Source organism: Pleurodeles waltl, chromosome 11, assembly GCF_031143425.1.
Source record: "Pleurodeles waltl isolate 20211129_DDA chromosome 11, aPleWal1.hap1.20221129, whole genome shotgun sequence".
Classification (NCBI taxonomy): Eukaryota; Metazoa; Chordata; class Amphibia; order Caudata; family Salamandridae; genus Pleurodeles; species Pleurodeles waltl.
Window position 1 is genome coordinate 410,261,380 of NC_090450.1, and position 23,430 is coordinate 410,284,809.

Consider the following 23,430-nt stretch of genomic DNA (forward strand, 5'->3'; position numbering starts at 1 on the left):
CACTAAGGGGTCTATCAAATGACTTCAGTGAGCCAATATTTGCTTGCTTTTAGGATATATCCTGATGAGGTAAGAAATGGACAAAAGAAGGCAGTTGCGCTGGTTATACTCTGTTACCCGTCATTTATCGTTAATACCCAGAGTCCTTTCCTTTCTCATTTCTTTTGTTATTAACCATCCTTCACATGTTATTTTTACTGTATACCTTGACTGGAAGGCAAGGGTAGTAGTTGGTTGTCATACAGCAGGGGGAATGGATTAAGGGATACTTATAAGCACCCATTAGGGTTTCCAAGTAATTATAATTTCAGGTAGAAAGTAGGGTTTTTGTGTCCAGGCGCGCCTCATGAGGTTGGGATGAGTTTAGTACTGGCTTAATGACGTTTACTAAAATGTATTTGTAACTTTCACTGTTTGCTTCTGCGCCACAGTTATGCTTCATACTGTGACCACAAATGTCCTGGTCAGATGTATCCCTTCTTGTGTTGTGCGAGTGGCCTGGTTGCAGGTACTTGGCAAGTTCATTTGGCTTTGCTAACCTCGGGCCACAGAGTTAAAAACAGGTGTGTGCCTTATGTAACTAGGCAAGGAATCAGACTTACCCTTTACGGGCAAAAGAACAAAAATGTTGCAGTTTGATTGTGTTCTGTTGCTAGGGGTGAATACGCTTGCTTGTTATCAACTGGCAAAATTAAATTAGAACCAAAAACTGTCATCCCATAACATAACGCAAATTCACACTGTCCCATGCAACTACAACATCATGAGTTAGACAACCCAGCATGTGTGACTTACCATCAAAGGTTTTGTGCTGGCTTGCAAAGATGCCCTGCATGGACTGGCTGGCCTCTTTCAGTTTGGCTTCAAATTCAGTTTTGCTGCTGTTGGCGAAGTTTTCTTCCATTTCACTGGTGCAGCACGTGTAGCCCTGTGGGCAAATTCTCAGGTGCTCCCCTAAGAACAAGAGTTAAATCATAATTACTCACTACTACTATTAATGTTTAGAACCCTCTTTAATGGTCAGCAAATTAACTGAGTTCCAACTTTTTCAAGTTAACATGAAATGTTTAGAGGAGTAACAATGATACCTTGTTCTACCAGCACCGCAACCTCATAGGCCACAGAGGGAAACAAAATATAATTTAATAAGAAATGGAAAATTTATACTGCACTTTGTTCACCAACCACCTCTTTGGACACGGGCAATAAAAACACCGAGCGAGGTTTAAACAGTTCATTAAATGTATGCAGTTATCACACCTGAGGCTTCCTATTATGGCACATCTTTAATAATTTTCGTAGCAATAGAGAAAAACCGAACTGAAAATGAAAGGTATGGGGCCAATTCCGTGAGCCTGAACCTTTCCCACCGATAAAACAATAAAAGTAGATGGATTCTGTTCCATTTTTTTTATCGGTTGGAACATTTGTGAAATGGTCGTGGGTCACTCATGAGCATATGATGCATTAATGTGTGTCAGGGGAGGCAGAGTTACCCACCGGTTTCAAGCTCAAGTTCAAGGCAGGTAATATGTTTGGAAGTAGAATAACAAAGCTGGCTTTCACTCGATAAAAATAAAATAGGAGCATTCTTTCCCAGACACAGCGAATTGTCCTCAAACAAGATATTGTTCATTTTTTTTTTAGCAAAACACATTCTCTGTATTCACACAGAGCAAGCACTCCTCAACTACTCTCTCCAGCTCCTTTAAGTGTTTTTTAATATTTTCTAACCTATTTGTTATAGCACGGGTCCTGCTGAGATGAATATCCGAGTGATCCACAGGAACAATCTGAATTTGGTAGGAGCATCTAAAACATGAGCACTGAAGAAATACAACAGCATCATCCCATTCCTGAATAGACAGCATTGGCTGTCCCTCAAGGCCTTCATCTTCCAGATAAACTCCATAACAAATTTAGCAGCAAGCAATGGTGCAGTGTTAGAAATTGGGTCTTTGGATGGCAGTCAGGTTACCCCTTGTCCAAGCAAGGACCCTCACTCTAGTCAGGGTAAAAGAGAATCACCCTCAACTAACCCCTGCTTACCCCCTTGGTACCTTGGCACAAGCAGTAGGCTTAACTTCAGAGTGCTAGGTGTAAAGTATTTGTACCAACACACACAGTAACTTAATGAAAACACTATGACATGACACAACACAGGTTTAGAAAAATAGAAAATATTTATCTAAACAAAACAAGACCAAAACGGCAAAAATCCACAATACACAAGTCAAGATATCAATTAAAAAGCAAAAAGAGCCTTCATCTAGTTTTAAACACACACTAACACTGTTAGCTTGAAAGTGTACCTTGGGTGTGTCAAAATTAACCCCGCATGGGCGAGTGTGCTTCAAAAAGGGCTTGCGATGCGTCGATTTCACTCACAAGCGAAACTTTGCATTGTTTCTCCTTTTGTCGGGTCGGGTGCGTTGTTTCTTCTCTCTGCAGGAGAGCGATTCGCCGATCCGGTCAGCACTCTCGGGTCCGGGCATGCCCAGCGGTACTTGCATCAGAAATCCAGCCGCACGATGATCCGAAAACCACGCAGCGTGGGTTGCGATCTCTCAGCCTCCGTCAGCGATGCTGCACGTTGTTTCTCCAGCTCCATGCGTCGATTCTTCGGTCGCGTTGCAGGCGAGTGTCAATTTTCAGCTGTGAAGCCAGCGGCATGTCGATTTTCCAGCCGCAGATCGGAGTTGTGTCCTTCTTTTCCCTGCACGGCGTTCTGTGTGTGGATTTCTTCCTCTTAGGCTGCCAGCTTCTCCTTTCAGGGTCCCAGGAACTGGATGGACACCACAGGGCAGAGTAGGAGTCTCTCCAGAGACTCCAGGTGCTGGCAGAGAGAAGTCTTTGCTGTCCCTGAGACTTCAAACAACAGGAGGCAAGCTCTAAATCAAGCCCTTGGAGATCTTCACAAGATGGAAGGCACACAAAGTCCAGTCTTTGCCCTCCTACTCTGGCAGAAGCAGCAACTGCAGGATAGCTCTACAAAGCACAGTCACAGCCAGGGCAGCTCTTCTTCCTCAGCCTTTGAGCTCTTCCCCGGGCAGAGGTTCCCCTTGGTTTCCAGAAGTGTTCTAAAGTCTGTGGTTTTGGGTGCCCTTCTTATACCCAATTTCTCTTTTTGAAGTAGGCCTACTTCAAAGCAAAGTCACTCTTGAATGTGAAATCCTGCCTTTCCCATGCCAGGCCCCAGACACTCACCAGTGGGTTGGAGACTGCATTGTGTGAGGGCAGGCACAGCCCTTTCAGGTGTGAGTGACCACTCCTCCCCTCCCTCCTAGCACAGATGGCTCATCAGGAAATGCAGACTACACTCCAGCTCCCTTTGTGTCACTGTCTAGTGTGAGGTGCAACCAGCCCAACTGTCAAACTGACCCAGACAGGGAATCCACAAACAGGCAGAGTCACAGAAATGGTATAAGCAAGAAAATGCACACTTTCTAAAAGTGGCATTTTCAAACACACAATCTTAAAATCAACTTTACTAAAAGATGTATTTTTAAATTGTGAGCTCGGAGACCCCAAACTCCACATGTCCATCAGCTCCCAAAGGGAATCTACACTTTAATCAGATTTAAAGGTAGCCTCCATGTTAACCTAAGAGAGGGACAGGCCTTGCAACAGTGAAAAGCGAATTTAGCAATATTTCACTGTCAGGACATATAAACCACATTACTATATGTCCTACCTTAACCATACACTGCACCCTGCCCTTGGGGCTACCTAGGGCCTACCATAGGGGTGTCTGACATGTAAGAAAAGGGAAGGTTTAGGCCTGGCAAGTGGGTACAATTGCAGAGTCGAATTTACAGTTAAAACTGCACACACAGACACTGCAGGGGCAGGTCTGAGACATGATTACAGAGCTACTTATGTGGGTGGCACAACCAGTGCTGCAGGCCCACTAGTAGCATTTAATTTACAGGAACTGGCACATCTAATGCACTTTACTAGGGACTTACTAGTAAATTAAATATGCCAATCGTGGATAAGCCAATTACATACACATTTTGTAAGGGAGCACTTGCACTTTAGCACTGGTTAGCAGTGGTAAAGTGCCCAGAGTAACAAAAACAGCAAAATCAGAGTCCAGCACACATCAACAACCTGGGAAACAGAGGCTAAAACTAAAGGGAGAATACACCAAGGATGAAAAGTCTAACATGCCCAAACACCGCCACTCCAAAAAACCCTTCTCAACTGGTTGATGTAATACATGGAGCCATGGCACTTCCAGACCAGAAATCAAGAAGTGTAATTCAGAAAGAAGCTGCAGACCAACCTCCACAAGGAGTGCCTGTGTGACCCATGGTTAGGGCCCAGGAGTTCAGAACTGGACTGAGGAACCAAGTACACCCCTGGCATATATGCTCAAACCAGCCCTGCTCCCTTGATCGCCTCCTCCTATCCAGTGGTGCTGGTAGAATTTTCAGAATGGGGGGTGCTGCATCGATGTTACAACACTGAAGTCACAGGGATTGTGAAAAATCTAGACTCTGGAGATGGTGGTGCATTTGGAGCACACTGTCGCAAATACATGATAAAGCATTGTATAGTAGCGCATTGTCATTTACAGACAGCATTGAAGTGTCCACAAAATTCACAATAACATGCAGTTTCACTGATAAACCTATATAGCGCCCAAACCATAATGTGTGGAAATCGGTTTCAGAAAATATTTACCATCGGCACATTACCAAGTAAAGTGTCTTGATTTGTTTCTATCCTATTAATATCTGCATTTCCATCACAATTACAAGAATTTGTGCTTGATTTTTGCTTTCCTAACTACTGATATATTTTGAGATATTTGTACATTTATTTTACAGGTATTTAAATGTACGTTAGAAAAAAAATTGTCATCCTACAGTCTTTCCTTTCACACTTCCTGAACCCCGGCAAGATTGTCAGATAGTTCACTTTACAAAATCATCTAACTTTTCAGCCAGAGAAAGAAAATGAAACACATTAAACATCTCTATATTCAAAGACTAGGCAACAATTTGTCAGAAGACATAGCCTGGAAGACACAGCAAATGTGACAAGATAAAAGTAAAATGTAAAGGCCTCTTTATTACACATGCACCTTCTGAACGCCAGCATGAGTACTTTGGGGGTGCTTCAGCACTTCCGCATCCCCTACTTCCAGTGTTTATACTACTATCTCTCTCTTCTCATCCATCCATTCTCTCTCTCCTAACTCTCCTTTTCTCTCTGGTCACTATCTCTCTACTCTCCCCTCCCCTCTTTCTCTCTCTTGAAGCCTCCCAGTGCCTGATGCATTAAGTGTGGGAAGCTGGGGAAATTGGCTGAGGCTTCAGGAACAGCCCTGGGCTTTCAAATCCGGCCTCCAAGAGCTCCATCCCACTTGGTAACGGCCTGGTGGAATACAGGGCAAGTGAGGCCTTGCATCGACTCCTTTCGCCTCTCATAAGAACTCCCCACCTTTCCATAACTCATTACTATGCATAATCATGATTCATTTACCCACCTTGGACTATGCCCCTGCTCTATTGCTAAATATCCGTTAAACTTACATGGCAACCCCGCATACACACAAAGTACAAATCCTAAATGCTTTCATTGCCGCCAGAAGGATTACTGTAAAGCTGTCTATCTCAAGCTACCAGCAAAACTCCCAAGGTAATATCAGTTTGTTCAAAACTCAGTAGCAAGCATTGTCTTCAATTTAAAGTGCACAGACTGCACTTCTCTGCTTCAGTTGCTCTGTATTAGCTCCCAGAAAATCAAAAAGTCCTATTTAAATCCCTCAGCTTAGTACAGAAAGTGTTTATTGAACAGCATATATTTTCTGTCTCTCGAAGCTTTATCCGTTATAAATATTGAGACATTATTTAAGTTCCAAAACAGCCTTTTTTATGACTGTTCCCAAGTTCCATTCAGATACCTTTGAAGCCCTGGCTTTCTCTGCCACAGCAGCCAAGTGATTGAACTCTTCGTCACTTTCCAGCGTTCTCAACCGTCTTTACTGAAATTTAAAAAGTCATTGAATATCTGAGTTTATCCGACAACTAACCATTTGTCAGTTTTTGCTGCGTTTGCTTTTGACTTAAGTCCCAAGTTACATTCAGGGTACTGTCTACACAATATTAAAAATAATAGAAATAAATAATATTTCTCTATGGGATTTAGATATATCATAAAGCAAACATTGTCTAAAATAATAATTATTCAGTCTTCAATTTATTGATACCAATGTATGCTACACCTTTATCCACAATTAAATTGTTTCAGAACAAGATAATCAATCGAAAGTTTTGACACAAAAAATAGTTAAAATAAATGTGGCAAAAATAAGTCTAATATTGATGCGTTCAGTACAAATGTCAAAGAAGTAGCATGAAAAAGAGTGTGCCAAATTCAAAAGAAGTGCAAATACAAGAAAAATGGTGGTTGTTACTCAAAACACTTTATTTTCACACAATACACATATTAGAGTTATAGTTCCAGTCCCTTTACCAATAGATGATATAGACCATCATCTGGATGATAGATGAACTGGGACACCTAGTGACCTTCCATTTAACCAGCCATCATCCATCTAACCCTATATTGTAGTAAGAAATACTTTTCCTCTGAAGGGACTTAGGAATAGATCCACATTTGGCCTTGTTGACAAGAACTAGATTGCTGAAGACTTAAGACTTGATTTATTGTTTGGCGGAGAGGGTAATTCATCACAGCGTTGATGGTGTATCCTCTCCACCAAACGTAAGTTCCGTCTTCCTGATTTTGACTCGGGCTGACCTTCAGTATGTCGATGGTGGAGACTACAATGGGTCCACTGCTGACATACATCTCCAATAGCCCGAAAGAGTAAGGGCCTACATTTGGCCATTTGGCCACCCACTCTATTTAGAGTGGGTGGACTAATGCCAGGTTTTCACTGTCCATCACTGCCAAGTGAAACCTGGTGCTAAGGGGGACAGTACAAACTGCAAAACAACCCTCAGGCCACGGGAGAAAACTCTCATGGTTTGGGGGGGCATTATTTTCTTTTTTAAATAGATAGATATGACTTCCGAGAACTGAATTTTTCATTGCCATACCTCTCTGTGCTGTGCCACAAATACTTCTGACTAAAAACAGCATGCCTTCTGTCAGGCTTAAAAAAGTCAGCACTTTTAAAACTTATGAGATTTAGGGCACTATTGAGAGACTGGTGGATGAAGTAGATCATCAAAATGAGGCAGATATCTCATCCACTAAATAACAAATGATAATAGCTGTAATGAACTGGTAAGGCAGCGGACAGGACATTTGCCACATTTGTGATTCAGTATCCTATCCGTCAAAAGCTGATGTTGCTGTAATGTTGTCTAAGAGATATCTGAATCTCTTAGCCTGAGAAGAGTGCTGTTTCTCCTGTTTACATTTCAAATTTTATTTACTCTTGCATTCCTTAAGACTACTTGCTTTTTCCAGATTGATGTGTTCCTGAAGTTTTTCATGCAAATATTTCCCACTTATAGTGCACACTATAAAAAAGAGCTGCTTCTGTGTAGCAGTGTGAGCTCTGATTGTGGGTGGGCCATGATTGAGGGCAGTGGAGTTCAGACTGAAAGCAGGGTGAATTTCTCACAGTGTTTGTCAGTGGATCATAAAAGGGTTCAGAATACCTACTCATCCAATCCATGGATTCTCTGCAAAGAAAACAGAGAAAGGGCAAGCGCACAAATTGTAATTGTGATTAAATGCAAAAGTATGTGATGAAGTTGCAGAACTGTCAAAATATTTGTAGTGCACAAGTTAATGAAATGCTGTGTGAACAGCTTAGTGATTGTGTTGTATGTGTTGGGTCATTAGTGAAGTGAAGGAGGAGTGAAGGACGGAGCAAGACACTTTAATCTAAAATACAACAGGGACATCATAAAATTGAAATTTTACATCACTGATAGAGTACCGCCCTATAAACATGGAGGGGATAGAGAGCAAACACTAAGAAGGCTGGAGTCCCAACATATTGTGGCACTGAATACTAAGATTCCACCTGGACTTAAAGTGGATGAGGAGTTAGTAGTCCATTTGGGCTTGGTCTCTCTGGCGTAATGTGTGTATATATACATATATATATACATATATATATTTATATATATATAAATATATAGATAGATATAGATATAGATTCATATATGGAACTCTCATGGGTTGTTTTTAGCTCTATGGGACTCTTTAATGCATTTTTTGGAAGCGTATTTATTATTGAAATGTTTGATAAGTGAACTTTTACTATCTGTTTCCTCTGCTCAATGTCCTGAAGGGTTACACGTTATGTTTCTTTGATTTCATCCCTGTAGGTTTGGGACAATAAAAATAATCTTCATACATTTTGGGTATAAGCGACTCGAATCAGCCGATGGAACTGATCCTGCCATAGATAGGACTGTGGTTCTTTTTTATTGTTATTTTCAAGTATTTTTGAGGTTCCGCCGTGCTGCCTTCTTGTGTCAGGTGGTTTTTGCACTTATTAGGAAAAGTGATTATTTTGAATCATTTTCCTATTGTGATTTACATTACTCTAGGTCTTCTGGAATTTCTCACCAATTAATAGATAGCCCACTTGGGCTTTATTGGAATGGTCTGAAAATGTTACAATATTTAACTTTTCACACCAAGACTATGCCACAGTGATCATGTGACATAGGAGTTTGGTAGAAGTTCTGACTACCTGATGTATGAGAGATACAGAGAGCACTGCCAATTGATAAAAGTAACTACAATGAAGAGAACCCTGGTTACATGTGGGATGGCCACACTAACTTTGAAGCTTGTGAAAAATCATGGTTTTTACTCTTTGACTCAGTCTAAAGATATATAAAATTCCTAGTCCTACATATTCAATTTGGTATGAATCACTAGGTGAGATCATAATTAATTGTCACTTCATGTAACTCGTCATTCGCCACCAATTCCCTGGAAGGAGAAGGAGATGTCTTTGCCCTTCTCTTATGTTAACTTGGGAGTAACTAATGGCTATTATTCTGTGATTTAGCTTTAAATCATATAAATAATTCAGAATTTCAATTAATTCAATTTGGTACAAATGCATTATGTGTGACCACAATTAATCGTAATTTTTTGTATATTTGTTACTCACCGAGATACAAAGCAGGATGGCCGTCATTTCTCGTGAAGGAGCAAGGGATTTGTTTGTCCTTCTTTTATGTTCTTTACTTTTGTATTACTGCTGGTGTTTTAAAATTTTCATGAGAGGTAAGCAATCTACCCATGATCAAGGCGTACAAGATGCCGAAATACGTTGGGCTTTGCCATCCTTTATGCTGACGATTATGTTGAATGGTGGGTTGATAAACCATATGCTGAATCACACACTGACTCAGTGAATGCAAAGTTCTTCCGATGAATGATATGGTGACAGAGGAAAGTGCTGAATAATACATACGATAGCGCAAAAAACACTGACTGGAATTATACCAAATGTAGCAGAAAGGCAGCTCTTGGTCCAGAAAGAGCCCTTTTTGTTATTTGGTGTAACTCCATTCAGAAGCTTTTGAGGATAAGAAAATCCAAATTTGTATAGCTAGGGAGGTGAAGGATTTGGGACCCCCCCCATGCTGAAATCTGAGTCACTGCCATCACTGCAACAGGGAAGTGTTGGCAACCATGCAAGGACTCAGCTTCACCCGACTCCCAGAAGAAAATAATTAAGAAAACAAAAGGGGCCAGAGTATGAACACCCTGGCCCCTTAGCTCTGGTCCTGAGGACCCAGGGCTGAAAAGCATTTTCAAATTAATTTTGAGTGCAGACTCGTGAAGGGGTTGCGATTCCACAGTAAAAAAAAGAAGAAAAAAAAGAGCAGGCTTGCATGCTTGTTTTTAATTAACCCCACAGGTGGGTCAGGTCTGGGTCACTGTTTTCTTTTGAATAGTGGGAGCCTCCTTGCCCCCCACAGCCCTGGGGACCAACACCTCTCAGGGGTGATTAATGTAATTTATGTGGGGGGTGCAGCCACCGCACCCTGTCGACCACCACTTCTCCAGGGCAAAATGTGTGAATTGTATGGGGGAGGCCCGTCGGCCTTCTCCACAGCCCCAGGGACAACCACCTTCCTGGCCATTCCAAATATTGTGTGCAGGGGGCCACATGACCCCCTCAGCCCCGGGAACCACCACCTCTCCGGTGCTATATGGAAAATAATGATAGAGGGTCCGTTTTGAACCCCCTTAGCCCCGGGGACCGCCACCTTCCTGGGTCATTCTTGGTTGGAGGGGTCCATGCGCCCCCCTTTATGGAGCTACTGATGTCCCTGGTAATCATCACCCCCCAGGGCCAGGCTGGCTCCTACTATGTCCTGAGGTGCCCACCCCCCGGACATAGCTGTTAGCTGTGGCTTGGCTGCAGCTTTGAAGCAAATACACCTGTTTCTGACAGTGGGAACTGTCAAGCAGGTCCCGCTGTTGGAAAGAGGCGCTTTCATCTCTGTTCCCTGCACGCTGGTATGCGTGCAGGGAACACAGGTGAAAGCTTTGCTTCAGCAGCCACGGAGCTGCTACTTAACGCAGTTCCTTGGTTGCTGAAGCAATGGGTCCGCGGGTGAGGCCTTGAGGCTTCCTCCGCGGTCCAAGATAGCCCGTAAAGGGATTGGTATAAAATACAAATAAAACATATAAAAAAACTTGTAGGGACCACGGGAGAACCCTTGCGGGCTCCCCTGCGGTCCCAAATAGCCCATAAAGGGCTTTAAAAAAAATAAAGAACTCAGCATGAAGGTCACAGACCTTCACACTGAGCATTGAGGGTTCGAGTCCAGCCAGACTTGTTTCCCTCATTTCTTTTTTGACTACAAACATTTAAGCTTCATACTGAAAGGTGATCTTAATCTTTTTAAATTACAAATACATTTTTCTTTTCAATTTGTCCAGAAATATCTCATTCTAAGTATATCATATATCAAAGCCTAAAAAACTCGGTATCTCTCTCTCTCCTCTCCCCTCCCTCTCTTTCTCTCTGTCTCTTTCTCTCTATCTCTTTCAATCTTTCGCCCACTCATACACCCACTCAGACACTTACTCACCCACTTTCAGACCCACTCAGACACTCACACACCCACTCACTGACTCACTCAGATAGTTACGCACCCACTCACAGACCCACTCAGACTCTCACACACCTACTCGCAGACCCACTGACATCCTCATGCACCCACTCACAGACACGTTCACACATGACGCACCCACTAAAACACTGATGTACACACTGTCACACCCAGACACTGTCACAACCACTCTGACCCCCAGATACACCCTCTCACACCTATTTTCACACCCATAGAGGCCACAGCCTACTCCTGCCACTAACAGCCAAAGGGATGTGCTGAGCATGGGGTATTGGGTTGTTAGAGGGGTCGCTGGGTTTGGCTGCAGGCCCAGTCTTGTGGGCATCCTCCGCTTTGCATGGGTGAAGGCCATGCACAGTGCAAGGTTGGATGCTTATAGGGGGTTGGCCTCAGGTGCTGGTTGGATTAACTATATTATTATACGTTTTAAAAAAATATAGAAATTAACTAAAAAAACAACTAAGGTTACAGGGACGTTACAGTTAGGAAATAGAACTAAAAAATCATAGAAATTCACTTAAAAAACCAAAGGTTACAGGGACGTTATAGTTAGGTTCACATTTTAAACATATAAAACCATAGAAATTCACCAGTTATAGTTAGGGTTACCTCAAGTAACTATAACTCATTCCCTAAGGTAACTATAACTTGCACCCTTGCCATGCACTGCTAATTACCCCACAATTACGGCAATCATGACATCTTTAATAACAGCATTGATAATATCAAAGTAATATTTGCAGTAACATTTTTGTTGAAAAAACTGTGCATGGCTGGGGTGCGAGTTATAGTTAGTTACCTTCGGGTATGAGGGCAGGGAAAGAGATGAAACCTCTGCTTCCAGCGGGCGAGAGCACTTTGACATCTCTCGCCCGCTGGAAGCAGAGTGTTTGTTCTGACTTGGCGGGAGCTGTCAAAGAACCTGCCAATTCAGAGCAAACAGATCTGTCCCGGTGGTGGGTACCCTGGCACATAGCAGGAGCCAGCTCTGCAGGGTCGGTGGTCCCCAGGGCCATTATTGGCTCCATGAGGGGGCCACGTCGCCCCCCTCCAGCATTTCTATTTAGCCTGGGAAGGTGGCAGTCCCCGGAGTCCATGACAAACCCACTGTCTTATTTTATTTCAGTCCTGGGGGAAGGATTACCCCATTAAAAATAAATGTTTTGCCCTGGGAGGAGGCAGTTCCCAGGGTACACCTACTTATTTTACAAGGTGGCAGCCCCCGGGGCTTTACAAAGACTTAGGAGGGGTGGCGTGTGCCCCCCTTATTTTGTTACCCACAATGCCCCCGGGATCTGGCCCACCATCGGGCAAAAATAAAAGCAAGCGCAGGAGACTGTGGTTGCTTTGTTTTTTAATCACAGCGAATTTTGCAGATCTGCTGCGATCTTTGCAGGGATTTAAAAAAAACTTTTAAGCTGGGGGAGTTCTCTGGGAGACCCTTGCACCAAGGTTAGAGGGGTAGGATAACAGGAACCAATCCCCTTTTCATTTTTCATTTTGTATTTTTTTTTGGAGCCTCAGCTCAAGCCAAGTCTCAAAATGGCTGCCAACACTTCCTGGTTGAAATGTTGGCAGCCAATCAGATCTCTACACGAGATAGGGAGTATTTGTGAAGCCTTCGCAGCTCTAGATATACATATTCAGTTTTCTTTTAATATCTCACAATCTACTGAACGGATTCACGCCAAACAACAAAAAGGCTCCTTTCAGGACCAAAAGCTACCTTTCTGCCAAACTTGGTGTAATTCCATCCAGCAGATCAGGCTGTAGACATGTTCAAAATACCTATGGGAATGTATAATGAGAAATGCATTTTTTTCACCCCACTTTTTTCTCGGCCCCCCTTGACGCATCACCCTGAAACCTTTTGTATAGAACAAGATTCTCAGGAACTCTTTTACTCGAAAACTTTGTGAAGATTCGTCAAACGGCATTATTAAAGATATAGGCAAGTCAAAAAAAACTTTTTCTATGGAAACATGGGCCGAACCCCTAACTATAATTACCTGCTGGCAACTGCCAGTAGGTAATATATATTCACTGAAAAAACAAAGGTTACGGGGACAGTATAGTTAGGATCAGGTTTTACACACACAAAGCCATAGAAATTCAGCCCACAGACAAAGCCATAGCAATTCAGCAGTTACTGTTATACTTGTAATTATTCTTATGTTAAGAAGCTGTAACTCATGGCCTAAAGTTACTTAATGGTACACAATACAGTTTCTTCAGATAAGTATAAGGATAACTATAACTGCTGAATTTCTATGGATCTGTGTGTGTAAAACATGACCCTAACTATAATGTCCTTGTAACCGTTGTTTTTTTCAGTGAATTTGAATGTATTTTTAATGGAAAGTAATATATTATTACCATGCGTTAATACAACCACCGCCGTCCATGACCTTTGGCAGTGCTCAGCGGGGTTGCTATATGAGTGGGTGCATTTCTTTTTCACTGGCCTACAGATCGGTGGATCATTCACAATTTTACTGTGGAGGTCAGGCTAAGGGCTGCTGTAGATCTGCGGATCCACGGATCAGCCAAAAGAATGATTTGGGTGCTTTTTTTGCCCAAAAGGGGTCCCTCACAGACCCCTCCATGTTTCCTATGGGGTCAAGATACTTCTATCCTGACCCCTTATGTGATTATTTATTTATAATTGCTCCATGGAGCCCAACTTACTTTCCATATTGCAGCAAGCCAAACAGGGCCTTGCTTTTGGGTTTGAATCACCCTGAATTTATAATCTAAAGTGAGTGGCAAACTAGTTCTGAAAATTTTGTGAAGATTTGTCAAACGGCGCCAAAGTTACTAGTAAAAACAAAAAATGTTTCATATATGGGAAAAGTTGGTCCTAACTATAACTACCTATTGGCTATTGCCAGTAGGTGTGGGGGTGTGTGGTGGAGGAAGGGAGGGGGAGGGAGGGAAAGGGAGAGGGAAGAAGGGAAGGAGGGAGGGAGGGAGAGAGAGAGTGAGAGAGAGAAAGAGAAAGAAACAATGTGTGTGTGCATTTTTGTTCATATTCTTCATGAATAGATATTGAAGATACCCTCGATAGTTTATTACCAGGAACAGTGCAAGGATTTTGGGCGATCCAGGCAAAATAGCATTATGCCATTGGAGAGCTTTCTGTCTCCCTAATGAAAAGCCATTGTTTGAGCTTCTTTTTTTGCAGTGTGATGTCATGTAGTGGTGGTGGTGTAAGGCTGCGTTCGGAGCTTGCCTAGCGGAAGTGGCAACACTGTTTTTAACTTCCACAAGGCATGCATCAAAGAACATTTCAATCATTTGTATCATGTGTACACAGCTGATAACACATTGTCCTCAAATGTCTCATCAAAGCCTCCTAAAAACCACGCTAACTTTAGCCATTTCATAGAAACATAGGAGTAAAGTGAAAAAAACATCAACGTCTCCTGAGCTCCAGAATTAAGACGCCCCGAATATCTGTTATTGCTGAAGTTCTTGGGCAGATGTTCTTCAGCGGTTGAGAAATGAAGATCCAAAAATATCGTCCATGCCTTTAAGTCTCAGATTATTCTAACATTGTGCAAGTAGTTCAATACTGCCATTAACCACTCATGACTTCTCACTGAAAAGATGTACACCCACAAAACGGGTACCGCCTAGGGGGAGGTTAAATTTCATACATACCATACCAGTATTTGCACAAAGCAAATTAAGTGTTAACATTTTACAGCCATGTTGTTATCTCAGAAAATAAAGCTCCTGGAATATTTTTTTTTCCATTGAGGAATGCAAAAATTTAACTTTCCCGCTGAATTGCATCAGTAGGGAGTCCAGCTATTTAAAGAGCCAGACATAAACACACACAGCTGTTGTTCTACTGCTCATCTCTCTCGATTTACTCCAATTTGTTGATACAATTGAACAAATTCTATTTTCAGCATCCCTTAATGTGTTTATGTTTTTGTGTTTCCAAGGCTATCAACCAAAACAGGCGCACACAGCGACTAGCTGGCTTCGGAGAAAATTCCCCAAAGGTGACGAGAGAGAGAGAGAAAAAGATCAGCTGCATTAGAGCTGCAAACAGAGCAGGGAGCACTGACAATCTTCATCACTTGATGAAAGAACTCTGATTATGCAGGAAAGGGAATAAAGAAGTGGGTTTCCTTGACAGGCGAAGGTAAAGCCTCTGTATGAATCACATTTTGAGGTTTAAGCTGGTCACTTGTAGTGGAGATAGTGGAAATACTGAATTTCAGTAAAAAAAGAGCATATGTTAAACACATTACACAACAGGCATCACCTACAACCATTGAACACCACCATCTCTCCTGTCTGCAGAGATGTCTAGTCTCACTGATTTTGTGTGAGACTCACACATTTCGAGTTCGGGCGGAGCTCACGCTTGTTTCACAGAGTCCAGATTCCGTCCACACATTGTTCGTGCCCAGCAGTAGCTGGTTAAACTATGGACTTGTGAGGTGGTGCCTAAGTGCTCCCAGCTGCAGCTGTCCACTGTCATCCAGCAGACCTGCCTCTCGAGGCTGAGGGATTGATGTTGGTGTTTTAAGTTATTTTGTTTTTGTTTACAGGTTTGACTTAGTTTTTGTTTTTCAAAAACGTTTAGGAGGAATGTAGTGTCCTACTTTACACAGTCTAGTGCTTTGCTACACAGTCACTCCTTGTGGGCTGTGCCTTATACCCACCCACACTCATCCAACACAGGCGCCACCAGTCAGATGACTCTGCTAAGAAAAAAGCCCAAGTTCATGTGCTCAAGCCAGTTATAATGACCATCACCCTGGTGTCTGTGTGGCGTGGAAGCCGCCCCCCAGCAGAGTGGGTGGTGGAAACACTGGAATGTGTCCAGCAGGGCACTACAACTCTCATCTCAAGCCTAAAAATCACCTATGGTGGGGGATTTGGGGGTGGTGCATCGCTGCAATGCCAAACATGGCGGTTACGTTGTACTGAGCTCTGCCACCTCACCACCACTAATTCAGCTTTATCAGGGGTACAAGAGCATCCAAATAGTTTACTGCTTCGTTGCAGGCTGCCAGTTTGCCGGTGACTGCCCGAAGACAACCTGGCCTGTTTATCGCTGCAAGTGAGACATCAGCAGCAGCACTGCTGGTGGAGGCACTGACAGGCTTTGGAGCTGTCCAGCACCTGAGGACGACACAAAGATCTGGGAGGGTGAAATGCCCTTCCACCATCCTTCCTGGCCCTATCCTGGGAGACAGCTGCAGTGGGGCCTGACTGAAGGTACAGGCTGACACCGATGTTTGGGAAGAATGTGTTGGCATGCTGGACAAGACTGTTGCAGGAGCCAGCAGCAAGGTCTGCATGGCTTGAAATTTGACTGCCTGCCAGACTTCTGCAAAGGAACTGCTTGAGATCCACCCCTAGGGCCTGTAAGGGGGGAAAAGAGGGTGGTCTTGTGTGAGTAAGTAGAGTGCATCAGGCTTCCTAGCGGGGGGCCAACATGGGAGTTGGCCATTTGGTCGTCGCTGCCATGACCTGTGGTTCAGAATTCATCTGCTTGTTGGGGCTGCTGTGGAAAAACTGTTTGGGGCTACTTCTCTGACACCACCCAACTGCCAGCCCACTGTCATGAGAGATTGATAGCCATGGCTGATTTGGCCTTGGTGGGGTGTGGGGCCCCCCAGGCTGGTGGCAGATAGGGCAGAGGCAGTCTGAAGGCTGACACATTGGAGGTCTGGTGGTTCCCTTCAAGTGGCTTCTTTTTCTTATACTGCACCACTGTTGGGGCTAGTCAAACCCATCCTGGACTATATTTACCACTGGGCTAGTCAGTGACAGGCTTGTGCATCTGTTGACTCCAGGCACCCATAGTATACTGACGGTTGCTAATACTGAGGGACATACGGAGATGGAGGGGCTCCCCTTACCTTGTCAAGGGGGAAGACAAGCAGCATGGGGCCCAGGCCTCACAGGGATGCTTCGACAAGTTGGCCAGACCCGCCACTGCCCCTGACAAGGAACCTACCCAGCTGCCTAACAACCCCCCTCCAGACCAAATAACATCTATTTTGCATGATTCACGATCCTCGCTGGTGGGGAAAATTGGTGAGCTTAAAGTGGGCATTTCACTACTGCGACAAGGTGAATATTCAAGGCTGAGGACTCTCTTTGAACTTCACAAACTACAATATTAGGGCTCCAATAGACTAAACCAGCTGGAGTCATGGGTGGAGGACTCGGAGGAACGCTGTTGCCTAAACAATAATCCCCCTTCACGCCCCATTATTGCCCACATATTCAACTACGCAGATTGGGATGTACTCCTTAAGGTTTCCTAGAAACATGAGGCCTTACATTGTAATTCTTCCACAGTCATGACTTTTCCAGACTACACATTAAAAGTCCAACAGTAAAGACGTACCTTCTTGGCAGTTGAGCAAAAACTGCGAGAGATAAAAATACTATGCATGTTGCTCTTTCCAGCTTGCCTAAAGGTCATCTTTCAGAGCAAAACCTTTCTCTTCAATACACCGAAGGCCGCATGGGAATGGGTAGGGGAGAGGCTCAACCTCGGTAGTGACACAACTCAGCCCCCTGGGACCTAGGAGGGGACTAGGTGCAACCGTAGCTGAAGGTAGCTGCCAAGGCATTCTCAGTGGGCTCGGAGATGACACCGCTCCTCAGATAGCCATCTAGACACCCCAAAGCATTGACGCTTAACATCTATGGAGCCTGAGACCGTAGACACAAGACCTCTATTTCTATAACCACTGGTTGAAGACTGATGGCCAATTTATTTTCTTAGCTTATCCTCTGTGTTTTGAAGATCCATCCCAAAGTGGAGCCTTTCTCAACAGACGAAGCCCACCCCAGGAGGTTTTCTTTTCCTTTTTCTCTTATTGAGTTTTGGGTTGTGCTATGGTGACCGGGGTGCTGGTGAAAGGGAATGCCACTGGCGTTTGTTTGCCCATTTGGGAACTGTTCCTAGTTTATTCCACAATAGGTACTTCAAGTTGTCGAATTATGGGATGGGAGGGTCATTGTTGTTCTTTCTTATCTGTTATGTTTTTACTTTTGCCAGACATGTCCACATGGGCTCACGGTCGACAGTGACTACCATACACTCTCTCCTCCTGCCCTCTGTCACCGTACACATTCCCCCACATGGCTGACCACAATGGTGTAGGGTTAGGAGGTGATATTCACCTCTTGATATGGATGTTAAGGGTCTCTTAGATCCAGTTAAAAGAGAGGTGATACTGAGTGCATCCGAGCGCTTTTCTGCTGACATACTTCTCCTCCACGAAACAAACTTAGCGGGCACTACATTTCCCTCTCTGGCTCGGATGGGCTACTTACAGGCCTTTACATTGGCTTTATGAGGGGGTCACATTGGTGTCTATACTGATTCACAGCTCTATGCCTCTTAAGGTCACACATGTGTGACGTGGTAACGTGGGTCAGTATGTGGTGATATTGGGGCTCCTCTCTGGCGGACCCATTGCCGACCTCAGTGTCTTTGCGCTCCCATGTCTCACAATGGACTTTATTCGAATCATCAGGACCTTGGTGGCAAAATGCCCAGTGAGGCCATGGATACACGGTAGAGACCTCAAGGGGTGGTTGACTGCAGACCGGACAGAACTGGTGAGGTGTTCTCTCAACTAGATTATTTTCTTTTTACATGCTATGAGTCCCACATGGTGGGGGGGCATGCATTTTTGCCAGAGATTTATCCGACCATCCACCAGTGGAATTGTGAATGCGACAGGGCCATGGAGGGTCCCTGTCAGGTTGGAGCTTGACTGCCTAGTAGTTGCATAAGGCAGAGTCCAAGATATATATTATAAAAGCCATTGAACACCATCTTTAGTCATCTCACGGGCAGACGTCAACAACAACAGTTGTGTGTGACGAACCTCAGGATTCGTATCGTAGAATTGAAGGGGGAGTTTGAGGTGCCTCGCTCACCTTCCATCCTTAGAGATTCCCTACACAGACAGGCAGTTCTCCAACTGAAGTTCCTAAATGAAGCAAGGACAGTATGACTTGCAACGTAGATCTCCATCTACCACTGTTGAGAAAATACAAGCGAAACCCTACCCTGGCTTTACATTAACACAACCCGTTTCAAGTCCCTTGCCTATATTTCTGATACAGAGGGTAATAGATAGGCCGGTGACACTAACATCACTCAATGCTTTGCCTCCTATTATGCAGACTTATACTCCCAATGACCAATGGCCCACTCATCTACCCTAAGGGAGTATGTGGCAGACCTCTCTATTCACCACTTGACAATGGAAAAGAGAAACTCGAGGGAGACATCACAACAACTGGCAGTGGCATTGACTCAGCTTCAGTCCAGCAAGATCCATGGTCCCAATGGATACTTGGATGAGTTTTTTTAAATGTATAAAGCCAAATTCCTTGATCCACTACTTGAGATTTTTGCCGTAGCCCAAAGATGGGAGAGATTCTCCCCGACTTCCAATTAGACAAAATTGTGGTTTACCTAAGCCCGACCATCCATCCCACAACTACTCCTCGAAACGTCCCATCTCCCTCTTGAATATTGAGATTAAAATTTGGGCTAAGGCGCTTGCCAATTGTTTGAAGTGGGCGATACCCTGGTCCAGTCAAATTTTGTGCCTCACTAAGCCACAAGACATTATGGGGGTTATTCTAACTTTGGAGGAGGTGTTAATCCGTCCCAAAAGTGACGGAAAAGTGACGGATTTACCACCAGCCGTATTACGAGTCCATTATATCCTATGGAACTCGTAATACGGCTGGTGGTATATCCGTCACTTTACCGTCACTTTTGGGACGGATTAACACTCCTCCAAAGTTAGAATAACCCCCTATATCCGTTGCGTCTACAATGAGCTGACCTTGGTCCAAAAAAGCCTGGGGCATATGTGATCCTCTTAGATGATGTTCACAAGGCTTTAGACTTGGTACATTGGGGCTGCCCGCTAAGCTTCTTAAGTAAAATTTATTTCAGCCTCAAGTTTATCCATCAGATCTGTTTACTATACACCAATTTGACAGCTTAGGTAAGAGTCGGAGGCTTCCTCTCTGATATGTGCCCAGTACAAAGGGGGATGGGACAGAGGTGCCCTCTGTTGCCCTATTTATTTGTCATCACAATTGAATACCTATGATGGGGGCATCTCAGTTCCGGACATTGCCTCTTATTATGGGGCATCTCACCTAAAAATTATTACTGAGTGGTAGTTTGATAATACACGGCTTAGCATTTGCAATTGAGAGATGGACAATGAATGGAACACTCCTCCTTCAACTGCACTAAGGTGGAGCCCTCTAAGCCCCCCACCTCATGATGCCTTCCTCCAGACACAAAGGCGGTGGCACTAATTCTATGGAGAGATGCTCCCAGAGCACTTGGTTGGTTGGGTTATATTACTAGATAGAGACTGCTCTGTGGTTTGGGGCTGCACTGAAACATGTGTCTGCATTCCAGGGTTTCACATCTTGAAACACAATCGTTATCCCCAAGCTGGGAGACATTATGTCTGGCTGATGTTAAAATCCTTCAGAAACCTATAGGTAGAGTATGATCTACAGCATTGTCAGTTCTTCAGATATCTGCAGTTCCGGCATACTGATATGATTTACAGACTTACTGCACTATAGTCCAGTAGAGGCTAAGATCCTACTCAATGAACTGACTTTCCATAAGATTGCGCTCTTGTACCATTCACTAGTGGTTAGCTCTAATGATACATTTGACTATTTAAGAGCAGCATGGGCTGAGGACCTAGGAGCACTGTCAGAAGACGAATAGAGAGTGGCGCAAGCCCCTCCCCGAAAGGCAGCAATAGCCCACAGTTTAGACTCATTAGATTGAAACATTTACACTGGGTCTACTACACTCAGGAAAGACTGTGGAGAATGGTGGTGACAGCCTTGCTGAACCGTCTGAAATGTGGGAGTCAAAGAGGGGACCAACTACACACATTTTAGGCGTGTGAACAACTGCTTCCCTTATGAGAGTGGGTTTTAACATGCCTGGGGCAGGGCTTGGACGGAGGTTACCCAGGAATTCCAAATTTGCTCGCCTCCACATCACAACAGTCTTGATGTTGGTAGAGACTGGATCAACAAAATATTGAAAAATGCAGACTCACCGACCTTGGAAAGATAGAAAATGGGCTGGATTAATGAATGGGCCTGGAAATTCCAAATCTATGAGGATCTCAGAGGATGTCTGCAGAAACTTTACAAAATATAGACCGAGTGGGCCAATATAGAAGTATTTTCCTCAAACGATGCAAAAACCTGCTCCGTCCCCTGGATGGCAAAATTCGAGCAACGTCAGCTCGGAACCCGTGGGAGGGTTGGGGGTTGATGGTTATGCACTGGCCTTTGTTATGTGATTATTGGGCTGCATGGAGGTGGCAATTATGTTGTTCATTTGTGAAGGTCACATATGCAAGAGCAGCCTTGTTCCTAGTCAGTATGTCCGAGATAACAACAATAAAATACTTCATTAAAAAAAGTCACCCCTTGTGGGAAGGGCAACAACCTGATATTCAGATGCAATTCAGTCAGCAGGTGAATATGTAAGAGGTGTCGGACAATCCTTGCATCACAAGGGGACACTCCTGTAGAATCCTCGATGCAAGTAATTGTTCTGGACGCATTTATGTTGTACTTTCCACATTTAATCTAGACATCAGCCTCTGCTGTCTATGTAGTTTTTTTTTAACCCATTTTACATTCATTTTGAAATTTCACAAATGTAACTTTCCACCAGGGGAGGCTCCTCCTCTAAGGCAGAGGAGCGTCGCCTCGCTGAATTAAAAAAAAAGGAAAAATAAAATGATAATAATGTACGCTACATTATTATCATTTTATTTTTTCCGGGAGTAAGAGCCAGGGCAGTGCTGGGCTGGAGGGAGGGGTCTGGTGGAGGGGTCTGGTGGAGGGGTTTTGCAGCACAATGTGCACATGTCTGTTTGGCCGGCATGTTGGGTCGGCCAAACCGACATGCACACTTTGCATGTTCTCTACCCACACAGCTGAGTGGAGACCATGCACAGGCTCCCACTACCTGTCTGAGCGGCGAAGCAGGCTCCTCAGACCAATCACGACGCTGCTGTCATGCTGGTGACAGCAGCATCGTGATTGGCTGGGATCCTGTGTGCAGTGCAGCCAGGAAGAGTAAGAGGACGGAGGGAAGACAAAGGCGTCTCCCCTAGAAGGTGTTTTTTTATTTATTTTTTAAACTCCTCCCCCCCCCACCGTTGCGCCCAGTCCCGTTCAGTGGCAGCCGCCACTGCTTTCCACAGTGTCCTTGAAGTAAAAGGTTGTGAGAGATAACTTCCTATAATATCACTAAATATTCATAAAGCTGCTCAAGCATAAGAATAATGAAAATTTGTGAGCTCCATTATAGCCGTTCATCGATGTCTTGCTACTCAGAATTAAGAAACAAGTCAAGGAGTAATGTTCAAAATGAGTTGCTCACTTTTGAACAACAATAATTCTGACAAAAAGCTGTCTTGATGTTCTCAAAGAAAAACACGGGTCTCTTCCAAATTTGTAATCACCATTCTCACATTATGTTATGTTAAGGTTTCTCTGTGTGTTTTGAAGGAGAACCTTTACCAGTCATGAAGTTTGAGCCTTAACTAGCACCAAACTCTTAAAAACCCCGAATAAGTACAGAAAATAGAAATTAAATTACTCCAGTAATACACCTTTCCAAAAATGGTGTGGGTGGTATTGGGCGAAACCAATAAGGCGTGGTGGCAAACACCTAAGAAACTGCCGAAGTGAAATGTATTTCAGGGCACTTTTACAGAAATTGCTACAGGGTCAAAGGACATTTATGTCAGTTTTTGTGCACCTCTGGCCCCTTTCGTTTAACAGAGGGGCCCTCAGACACATGTGTGGCTCCTTATGTAATTATGGAACGCCCTCTTGGGATTATGTGGCTCCATGGTCGTCCATTTGGAGAGGGGAACAGCATGGACGTCATTTAGGGGTCGCAGGTGCGATCCCTGGCCTCAGAGGTGACAAATTAAGTGCCAGGATCACAGTGGCAGCTCCCCCTTATGGACGTTAGTTGGGACTCTGCTCTTTTTGCTTTCTGTCAATTTTCATAACACTAATAATGAATTAAAACAGTGGTTCCCAACCTGTGGGCTGGGGACCCCTGGGGGTCCGCGAAGCTTCCTCAGGGGGTCCACGACTGCTTAAAAAATGTAATAATATTAGGTCCCAGGTACAAGTAATGACTCAGTGGGGGTCCCCGGGTTCCAATTATGATTCAGTGGGGGTCCCCGGGCTCCAGTATTGAAAAAATGGGGGTCCACAGAAGTCAAAAGGTTGG

The 23,430-nt window shown here is 44.0% G+C and overlaps 1 protein-coding gene across 2 annotated transcripts in view; it reads right to left on the reverse strand.

The window, feature by feature from the left end:
- The window catches only part of GPC1 (glypican 1), a 448,857-nt gene that overhangs the window by 181,741 nt on the left and 243,686 nt on the right, over window positions 1-23,430 (reverse strand). For both annotated transcript variants that reach the window (XM_069213742.1, XM_069213741.1), the window contains one exon: window positions 796-954. In XM_069213742.1, the coding sequence (XP_069069843.1) occupies window positions 796-904 (109 nt within the window). In that variant the 5' untranslated portion in view covers window positions 905-954. The remainder of the gene's footprint in view (window positions 1-795; window positions 955-23,430) is intronic.